The sequence below is a fragment of the Ochotona curzoniae genome, unplaced genomic scaffold, assembly GCF_017591425.1.
Source record: "Ochotona curzoniae isolate NIBS_2020 unplaced genomic scaffold, NIBS_Ocur_1.0 contig_2321, whole genome shotgun sequence".
In the NCBI taxonomy this organism is placed as follows: Eukaryota; Metazoa; Chordata; class Mammalia; order Lagomorpha; family Ochotonidae; genus Ochotona; species Ochotona curzoniae.
This window is the reverse complement of record NW_024465421.1, coordinates 6953999-6964672: the sequence shown is the minus strand read 5'-3', so window position 1 is coordinate 6964672 and position 10674 is coordinate 6953999. Positions and strand designations below refer to the sequence as shown.

The 10674-nt window shown below is 57.4% G+C and overlaps 1 protein-coding gene across 2 annotated transcripts in view; it reads left to right on the top strand.

The window, feature by feature from the left end:
- Nucleotides 1-412: 412 nt before the first annotated feature.
- COL26A1 (collagen type XXVI alpha 1 chain) overlaps nt 413-10674 on the top strand; it is a 56258-nt gene continuing 45996 nt past the window's right edge. For both annotated transcript variants that reach the window (XM_040973812.1, XM_040973811.1), the window contains exon 1: nt 413-573. In XM_040973812.1, the coding sequence (XP_040829746.1) occupies nt 413-573 (161 nt within the window). The remainder of the gene's footprint in view (nt 574-10674) is intronic.

The window sequence follows — 10674 nt, the reverse complement described above, 5'->3', positions numbered from 1 at the left end:
GACTCGAACCCAGGGCTTCGGACATGGCAGCCAGCCTGCTCAACCCTAGGAGGAACCTCAATTCACACAGTTGCCTCCCTTCTCCCCGCCCGCCTCGGCCCCGCGGCCCCGTACCCAGTCCCTTCCACCTCCCGCAAGCGCAGAGGCCCCGGGCCGCCAAGGGTTAATAAGGAAGCCCCACGCCCCCTTTGACGGCGCTGAGCCCACCTCACCGAGTCTGAAAAAGGCGGCCTCGGGGAGGCGTGGGGCGCCCCCCTACCCCCGCACCGCCCCAGACAAACTCCCAGCTCGGAGACGGCTGCGCTCGCTTCCCGGCCGGGGCCGCGGGTTCGGTCCGGCCGCGGGCGCGCTGCTCATTGTCCTCGCGCCGGACACTGCGGGGACTCCGCGTCCCCGCGGGCGGCCGCGCAGGATGAAGCTGGCCCTGTTTCTGCCGTGGGCGTGCTGCTGCCTGTGCGGGTCGGCGCTGGCCACCGGCTTCCTCTACCCTTACCCGGCCGCAGCCCTGCCGCAACCGCACGCTTACCCGGAGCCGGCCGCCGGCTCCCCGGGCAGCGGCTACGCGAGCCGCCGGTGAGTGAGAGGCTCGGCACGGTGGGGACCCCGAAGATCGTGGGGGTGTGGAGGGTGTGTGTGTGGCCTGGGGCGCGGGCTTTGGGACCTCAGGAATTTTGAACAGGGAGGCTGGAGGCGCAGACAATTGGGGATCGCGAGAGCCGGGGACTGGGACAGCCGGGTCTGGAGGGGCGACGAGTGGGGGGCGCACAGGGCAGGGGGTCTGAGGGTGGGGCCCGGGCTGAGGGCTGGTGGGGGGAGACTCTCTGGCCGCGCCCACTCTCTTCCCTCCTTTCTTTGCTTTTCCCAACCTCCGCCCTCCTGAGGGGCACAGAAAGTGCGGCGTCGGCGCCCGCGGTGCGGCTCCCCGGGACGTCCCCCGGCCCACGTGGCTGCGCCGCGCTCACCTGCGCCACGGCGCTTTGTGTGGCGCCACAGGTTGGCGGGGTTGTCCCGGGCCGCCCGAGGTGGCCACGCCGTGCAGTCCGTGGTGCGTGTGCGCGCTGAGGCCGCGGGAGAGCCAGTCCCCAGGCCTCCAGCGCCAACCCCGGGGGGCTCGGCTGCAGCTCTGCGCTGGACCCGGAGAGCCCGCGGACCGACCCCTGGCCTCGCCGACACCAGGTGGCGTCCTGGCCACCCCCCTTCCCGCCCACTCCACCCCGGAGGCTTCGCGCCGCGTCTTCACCCGCCCTTCTGTCCCAGCCGCAAAACGCGAATCGGCGGCGCTGGCGCCACCCGCGGGAACTCGAGCTCCCGCGCTGACTGGCAAGTGCGACGCGCGCGGATTCTGGTGGCGCCCTGGCACACGGCCCGGACCCGTGTGTGCGCCCTCAACCCCTCCCTCGCCAGCGTCTCCCCGGAAGGGTGGGGGGCGTGGAGCTCAGGACCTGAAAGGGGCCTGTTCCCTGGTAAGCGGCTAGGGATACAAAGATATTCATGGCAACAGCCCAGGAATCGACCTGCAGGTGTGTGAACGCCCAGGAAAGCTATTTGCGTAAGTGGCTGTTCTAGAGAGCGCTGGGGCTGCGCCAGGGGCTCTGTACCCCATCTCCCCAACCCCACCCTGGGTCGCAGGTCTTTGAAAAACAAATGTGTACCGCTGCCTCTGCAGACTCGGTTTTGCTCTCCTTGTTCCACTAAACAACGCAGAGTAGCAGCTGTTTCCTTAGCGGTTACCTGACTCTGGATTCTGTGAGGTCTACAGGAGGGAGTGTGTAAGCTCCGGCTAAACACCGTGTCATTTTATATGACAAACTTGAACAGGTTCAAATTTTTAAAAAAAAGTTTATTTGGGATCCGGTGTTGTTCCATAGTCAGCAAAGCCGCCACCTTACAGTGCCAGCATCACCTATGGGCTCCAGTTCGAGTCCCAGCTGCTCCACTTGTGATCCAGCTCTCTGCTAGTGGAGTGACAGAGAAATAGAGAGAGATTTTCCATCCACTAGTTCACTCTTCAAATGCCCACCACAGCTAGGTCTGGCCCCGGGCAGGAGCCAGGAGCTTCTGCTAAGTTTCCCACATGGGTGCAGGTGCCCAAGCACTTGGTCCATACAGTGTATTTATACTTATGCTATTTCAAAGGCATGAAAACAGAGAGAGAGAGAGAGAGAGAGAGAGAGAGAGAATCTTCCATCTGCTGGGTCACTCCCTAAAGGCTTGCAACAGCCAGGGCTGGGCCAGGGCTGAAGCCAGGAGCCAGGAACTCCAACATGAGTGGCTGAACCTGAAGACTTGAGTAGTCACCATTGCTCCCCAGGATGTCAGTTAGCCAGAGCCAAGCATGTTCCAGGTACCCCAATAAGGGAAAGGAGCATTTTAACTTCCAGGCCGACTGTGGGCCCCTGCACCCAGCTTTTTGCCCCTGTATAACGTGGACACTGCTCTGTGACGGGAATCACCAGAGTGGATGCAGTGGGTCCTTAGCTGAGGAACCTGATGTGTTGTTACAAGGCCGTGCTAAGGTGCTAACTTGAATCCTGTCAGTGGGATGGGGTGGGGTTACATTGTAGCACCCAGGGGTTCTACAGGAAATAGGGACCCAGGACAAAGGCACAAGTGTGTACCTCTCACATATGTGGTGACACATCTGGGGTTGCAGGTCAGATATAATCTGGGAACAGGTATTGTGTTGTGGTGGGTTGGGCTGTGACTTATGGCAACTGTAACCTCTATCAGAACACTGGTTCGGTTCAAGTCCTGGCTGCTCCGTTCCTGATCCGGCTTACTGGCTGGTGCACCTGGGAGGCAGCAGGTGGTGGCTCGCACAACTGGGTCCTTGCACTCAATGCAGAAAACCAGGATGGGGTTCCTGGCTCCTGGCTTCAGTTGGTCTCAGCACTGGTTGTTGCCATTTGGGAAGAGAACCAACAGAGGGAAGATCTTTCTCTTACTCACTGTCACTCTGCCTTTTACTGAGTGAAAACAAAAATCTTTAATCAGTAAATATATATACACACATATTCTACTATTGGGCCTTGACAAGCACAGTGCCTAACACCTGGGACTTGAGGCAGGGGGGCCACCCTCTGCTGCTTTCCCAGGCGCATTAACAGGGAGTTGGCTTGGCAGCAGAGCAGCCAGGACTCGAACAGGTGCTGCTATGGTATGCCTGTATTGTAGGTGATGGTGCAAGGGCTTGTGTAGGGGAGTCTGGGAACCCACTCTTCTCATATGCAAAGTGGGGTTACTCCTACACTGACTTCAGTTCACACCATGGATGAGCCCTTTTCTGGGGAACCCTAACACATTTGGAGAAATGCTGGCTTCGGTAGACGAGGCTAAATCCGGGGGACTTCCGGGACGCATTGTGGTTGGAGGGTGAGCAGGATTCTTGGAGGCAGACGGACACCTAGGGCAGCCACCTTGGGTGTCATAGGATAGAAGCTGGCTGATGTGGACTTGGGGTGGCTTTGGAGTGGCTGGGCCAGGGCGGCGGCCTGGCAGGGGCTGTGGATGGCGCAGAGGGAGGGGACACTCAGAGCTGGCTGTGGACATCCTGGCTGGTCTGCAGCCCCCTGCTGTGCTTCCCTAGCTCACAAAGACTTGACGATTTTCTCCTTTGAAAAGACAATGAAGCCCACAGCTGATATCCACTGTGCTTTTGTAAAACATAGCCGTTCCTCCTCCTTTCCTCCAGGTCTGCCATCATCTCAATGCACCAGGGTAGTATTGCAGGGTCCTGCACACATGGCCTCGGATGCTGTCGATACCATGTGCGTGGTCGTTAGACCACGCTGCTGAGAGCTGCGTGTCCTGAGCAGACGGAACATTTTCTGGCCGACTGTGTTCAGAATGCAGCAACCACAACTGCGGGTGCGGGGTCTGGAGACAGAGAGAGCCCAACTGTGCCCTTCAGTTCTGCCATGGAGTTCTCATACCCGGCTTTCGCCACCTCGCCCTGGCTGTGCACGAAAGAGCCCAGTGTTTGCTAAGCATGTGCATGAGAACAAATGGATGGATGGATATACAGAAGCCTCCTCCTCTTCCTTCTGCAATCCTGGGGGACCCAAGAGGGAATTCCTCCTCCGAGCTTGATTCCCACCTCCAGGAGTCACTTCTTCAAGGGACCACGTAGGTGGCCATTGGCTTAGTGCCTTGAAGTGGAGGCACAGGGCTGCACACCCATGTGTGGCAAGGCATTTGGCAAAATGTTGGCTCTCCTCTTTCCCCATCCCATCCCTCTTTCCCCTTCAGCTTCTCTGTTAGTTTAAAAGCCATTCCCAGGACTGCAGCCGCAGGAACACAGCTCTGGGTTTCTCTCTCTTGGTTCCAGCTGGGCCTACCGACTCCTCCACTGTCGCTGCTGGAGAGTGTGTGTGGGGGGGAGCTGGAGCCAGCCCAAGAACGCCTGTGGCGGGGGGAGGGGAGCAGCAGTCACCACCAAGAGGATTCGCAGGAATGCGTTCTCTGCACAGGGTCTCCCAGGGACCCTGCCGACAGTCCTGTTGACTTGTAGTCATGGGCCCCGCCCATCCAGGCATCCAGGAGTCCCAGCTTCCTTAGACCCGCCTCCCTGTACCTGCCTCCCAGGCATGGGGCTTTGGAGACCTGCAGGAGACCATCCCAGTGCCACTGTTGGTAAGCTTCCGCCTCCAATGCCAGCATCCTACATCTGAGTGCAGGTTCGAGTCCCTGCTGCTCCAGCTTCCTGCTGAGACATGTGGGAAAGCAGCCAAGGATGACCTAAGCCCTTGGGCCCCTGCCACTCACATGGGAGACCTGGATCAGCACTGGCTGCTGCGGGCATCTGGGTGATGAAAGAATCATTAGATGGAAGAACTCTTTCGGTGTGTGTAACTCTGGCTTTTAAAAGAAATATTTATTCATTTATTTATGAAAGGTATATTTACAAAGAGGAGAAACAGAGAGAAAGATCTTCCATCCACTGGTTCACTCTCCAAGTGACCACAATGGCCAGGGTTGAGCCGATCTGAAGCCAGGAACTTCTTCCAGGTCTCCCACGTGGGTGCAGGGTCCCAAGGCTTTGGGCCGTCCTCGACTGCTTTGCCTGGCCACAAGCAGGGAGCTGGATGGGAAGTGGGGCTGCTGGGATTAGAACCGGCGCCCATATGGGATCCCGGCACGTTCAAGGCGAGGACTTTAACCACTACGTTATCGCGCTGGGCTCCTTTTTAAAAGTGACTTTGCTTTCATGCAAAAAAAAAAGTTTGAAATCCATGTGTATGATAGGTTTTGATCATCTTTCTGCACCCAATAGACCTCTTATTTTTCTATTTTAAAATTTTTGATTTACATATTCTTATTTATTTTGAAGGTAGAGAAAATGAGAGAAACAGAGACAGCTACAGAAAACTTCCATCTGTGGGCACTTTCCTTGAATGCTTTCCAACAGCCAGGGACAAGCCAGGCTGAAGCCAGGAACTCCCTCGGGTCTCCCACATTGGTGTCAGGGACCCAAATACTTGATTATCCCCGACTCCCAGGGAGTGCCTTAGCAGGAAGCCGTGAGAACTTCAGGCACTCCAAGGATGAGATGCTGGTGTCCCAGGCCATGTTTTTGACACTTGCATTAAGCACCCTTCCCTTGGGCCTGGTGCAGTAGCCTAGTGGCTAAATCCTTGTCTTGCAACTACCGGGATCCCATATGGGTGCCGTTTTGTGTCCTGGCTGCTCCACTTCCCTTTCAGCTCCCTGCTTGTGGCCTAGGGAAGCAATCGAGGATAGCCCAAAGCCTTGGGACCCTGCACCCACTTGAGAGACCTGGAAAAGGCGCCTGGCTTCGGCTCATCTCAGCTCCAGCTGTTGTGGCCACTTGGGGAGTGAACCAGTGGACGGAAGATCTTTCTCTCTGTCTCTCTGTAAATATGACTTTCCAATAAAAATAATAAATAAATCTTGAAAACAAAAAACCCGTCCCTCTAAGAACACCTGAAAAGCTTTAGAACAATGCCTCACCAGCGCTCTCTGTGCGTCCCAAAAGCCGACCTGCAGGGGACTGTTCAACCTCCACCATGTGCTGATGCAGTCTTAAGAGGCTTGGTGTAGCAGGGAAGGCTTTACCCTCCAGATGAAGCCACAGAACTTCCTGTGGTCTGAAGGGGGGGCAGATCCAGACCCCTGCTCCCTGGCCTGGTGCCTGAAGCCCAGGGCAGAGGACTTCCTGGAGGAATCTCATAGGATGGATCAGCTCAGGGTCTGAGCAGTGGGGTCTGGGCTGAACTCACTCGCACCCTCCAGGCTGCTGGGAGCCTGAGCAAGGGGAATGGGAGGGGTGGGGAGGGCGGGGATGTGGGCGGAGCCTCATCCCAGAGGACTCAGGAAAGGCTTTGGAGGCTTGGAGTGTGTGTGTGTGTGTGTGTGTGAGAGAGAGAGGTGGTGGTGGGGGGTCAGTGAGGGCCCATCCGGACCCCCCGCTGGACCTCAGTACAGTCAGTGACTGCGAAGGGGCTGAGGTCTCACCCACAGCAAGGAAGCCTGGGTCAGGGTGCTCAGATGGGCGTTCCCAGAAGGTTAAGACCCACGGAGATGACAGCCTCAAGACCCCAGGACCCCCGAGGACTCAGGGAAGATTATCCACCCTACCCGCACAACTGTCCCCTCCCCTACCCCCTCTCTCACCCTTCCTCGCCGCCCCCCTCCCCGCCTTTGTGGACTTGATGCCCCATTAGGAAAATGATCCGGACAGGTCGGGCGGGGTTGGGATCCCAAGAGAAAGGGGTTTGCTAACTGTGCAGACTCAGCGTCTGCTGTTTGCTTGGAGGAGGGCCCAGCCCCAGGGATCCCCCACCCCAACCCGGTAGCTTCTGCCTCACTCAACACCATGGGGATGGTCTCACGTGCAAGGTCAGACCTTGGCACCTGGCCTGGGCCTGGTTGGTAGCCCAATAGCGGATGTCCATCTGGCTTTCGCACCTTCCCATGACCCCGTGAGACACGGTCACACTGTGGCCATGGTTTGTTCTCTCGTTGTCCTGCGTGTCTGCCTGGCCACTGGTGAAGGGGGCTGGCGCCGAAAGTTGTCTGCTTGCTGGGCTAGGGCGGTGGGGACAGCTGCACACACGTGGGGACAGCTGTCTTGGCTGTGAATGGAGATTAGTACCGGAGCCTGGCTGGCCCGTGGGGAGCAGTGAGGAGCTAGGGTTACCTCGCTCCAGGAAATGCGCCCGCCCTGCTGACAGCGGGTGGGCAGCCCGGCCTGCCTTATGAGGGTGGCTGCGCCAAACACTCCCCCACAGGACGCAAGGCGACCCTCCCCAAAGCCATTTGCTTTCCGCTGGGCCTGAAACCAGAATGAGCTGGGCTGCTCCAACAATGATGCTGGGAATGAAAACCAAATGTGGGCATCAGGTAAAGAGAACGGCCAGAAGGAGGGCGTGGCCCAGGGCTGGAGCGCGCTGCTCAGGCGTCTGTGGCCCAGGGCTGGAGCGCGCGGCTCAGGCGTCTGTGGCCCAGGCAGGTGCGCAGTTGACCTGGGTGTCATACATTTCCTTTTTTTTTTTTTTTTTAATAAGTTATCCCCCCACCCCAGGGTTATATTTATTGCAGAGAATCTGGAAAAGTAGAAAGAAAGAAATCATTGAATGTGGCTTTTTAAAAAAAGACTTACTTATTTTTATTAGAAAGGCAGATATGCAAAGAAAAGGATGAAGAGAAATCATAAATGGACATAATGGATAACCTGAGCTGATCCAAAGCCAGGGGAGTCAGCATCTTCTGGGTTTCCCACATGGATGCAGGATTTCAAGGACTTGGGCCATCCTCTGCTGCTTTCTCAGGCTATAAGCAGGGAGCTGGATGGGAAGTGGAACAGCTAGAACACGAATCGGAGCCCATATGGGCTGCCAGTGCTTGAAGGTGGAGGATTAGCCTGTTGAGCCACGGTGCCAGCCCCCGGATGTTTTAGATGCTGCTGGAGCACATCCTCTAGTAGCTTTCTGAGAAAGGGAAGATGGAAACAGGAGGCTTTTCCCCCTGCCCCTGTGGGCCTCTGGGGGCTAGGAGCTGGCGGTGGCCCGTGGCAGGTGCCACCAGGCCCAGGAGCTCCCGTGGGTCAGACGTACACCAGGAGCAGTGTCCTGAAGGCATGGAGGCCAGCAGCCTTAGTGGGGGCATCCTGTTTCTTTTGACTTGGGTGCCAGAGTGTACCTTAGGATGGGCCTCTGTAGAAGTATCTCATGAGGAAGTCTCAGGGATTGGGGGGTCCCACAGTCTGCAGAGATCTGGGTCCCTCCCTTGCTTGCTCAGGGGAGAGCGTTTCCCAGCCTCAGGTCTCTTCTGGGGCCCGTGCCCTTTGTCCCTGCTTGACCTGGTGGGGTGGGGCAGGGTCAGGGAGGGGCAGCACAGTGCAAGGACGAGGGGCTAGAGCACATGGGAGCGCAGACACTGGCTTGTTTGTCATCCCAGAGCCCCTGGTGAGAGCAGTTTGTCACACACGTCTGTGTGTGTGTGTGTGTGCGTGCACGTGTGCAGGAATGGAAGGGCTGGGTCACCTGTTTTGTGCTGGGGGCGCCAGGGCCTGATGGGGGGATCTTGGTTCTTAAATTCATCCAGGGCAGGGACCCGTGACACTCACCCCACCACCCCAGGACCCCCACATGCTTCAGGAAGTGTCGGCAAGATGATGCTGAGTATTGTGGACCCAAAGTTGGTTTGACACCAACCACGCATGCGTTCATCATTTCTTGGGTGAGGGGAGGGGTTCTTGTGATCAGCACCGCTCCCCCAAACAAAGAAAATGGGCTAAAGCCTTGTCCAAGACCCTGCTACTGGGAAGTGGCGAAACTGGGACCCAGAACTGGCTTTTCTGGCTTCATCTCCTAGGTCACGCGTACGCTGCAGCTCAGGGCCCGAGTCGGGATGGACGCAGCAACTGCGTGGTCATGGAGCAGGCCAGGGGTCCACGCTAGGGTGGGCAGGGCCACACCAAGAGCCCAGAGATTTTCTAGGTTTTCCTCCATCAGTGTCAGGGGCCTAAGCACTTGGGTCATCCTCTACTGCTTTCCCAGGCCATCAGCAGGCCTGGATGGGAAGTGGAACAGCCGGGGTCCACAGCAACACTGGAATGGGATAGTCGCATTACAGGTGATGGTTTAAACTGGTCGCACCATGAGGCCAATCATTCAGCTAAAACAGCTGCAGGAAACCCGTCCCTGGGCACACACTCTGTTCATCTGTAGAATGGGCTCAGCATCCTTGTCTGGGCCTGATTCGCAGACCCCGAGGATTGGACAGCCAGAGACCCTTGGGGGCTGCTTGGCTGTGGTAGAAACTTCTGTCCCTGCGACCTCGCTGTTACCATCCCCTAGTTGCCCTGCTGTGAGGTCCTTGGGGTGCGGGCAAGGGGTGGGGACAGAGAACATTATCCACAGGAATTCTAACCCGGAGCCTGGCAAAGACACTGCACGGCTGCTGATGAAAGGCCTTGGGTTCCGGCTCTCTCGTGTGGCGGTGACAGTGGGGGTGGCCTGGTCGCAAGGGAGCTCATTTTCCTGGTTTTGATCTCGTGGTGAGATCCACAAACAAGTCACGCCACATCAGGCAGCTGTGCCCTGCCTTGAGCCGGGCCTGGTGGTGGAAGCGAAGGCAGTTCTGGGGTAGTCGATGACGACCATGATGGGCTGGCGGGGAGGCAGTCCCTGGGAGGGAAACTCTTTAATCAACGCCATTGGGAAACAGAGCCCTTGAACTTGAAGCAGCATCTTGTGCTGGGTGGGTAGTGGGGAGCTGCCCCATCCCTGCTGTGCTGCGGGCCTTTCTTGTGGTCCGCACTGTGATGTCTGCTGGTGGGGGCAGGGGAGTAGGGGAGCAGATGAGGGAAGGTGGGTGCTGCCACCTTCGCCTGCAGCCACATCTGCCTTTAATCACACAGAGAACAAAGAGGGCCCCGCAGCTCAGATTTCGGGGCTGCTGGGCGGGTAGCCTGGATGTGTGGGGGAGGCGTCAGTGGGCACATGGGGGTGGCTAGAGAAAACCTTCTGGAACTTGGCTTTGTTCATCTCCGGCCCTACCTAGATGGCTCCCCACAGCCAAAGGCCAGGAGTCTGATCCCATGGCACAGCATTCAAAGTCTCTCCCAGATGTGGCCACGGCAGTCCCCTCCCCATCCTGTATTTCCTGCCCCACAGAGCTGCTATCCCTCTGGCCATGGCAAAGGCGTCATGTCCCTGCTGCTACATAGGCTGGTGGGGCTCCGCACAATACGATGTCATTTGTCTGTCCTGGAGTGGAGAGACTGGGGACCCGAAGATGGTAGGGCTTGGACTGGGAGGCAGTGGCAGCTGGATGCTTAAAATAGGGGAGAAGCGTGCGGAATCTGGGCCTGGCACAGTCGTAGCTAAAATCCTTGCCTTGCATGCAGTGGGATCTCATATGGGCGCTGGTTCTAATCCCGGTGGCCCTGCTTCCCATCCAGCTCCCTGCTTGTGGCCTGGGAAAGTAGTCAAGGACGGCCCAAAGCCTTGGGACCCTGCACCCGCGTGGAAGACCTGGAAGAAGCTCCTGGCTTCAGATAATTTCAGCTCTGGCCATTGTGGCCACTTGGGGAGTGAATCAGAGGATAGAAGATCTTTCTCTTTGTTTCTCTTTCTCTCTACAAATCTGCCTTTCCAATGAAAGATATATATATATATATATATATATATATATAATTTTTTTTTTCAA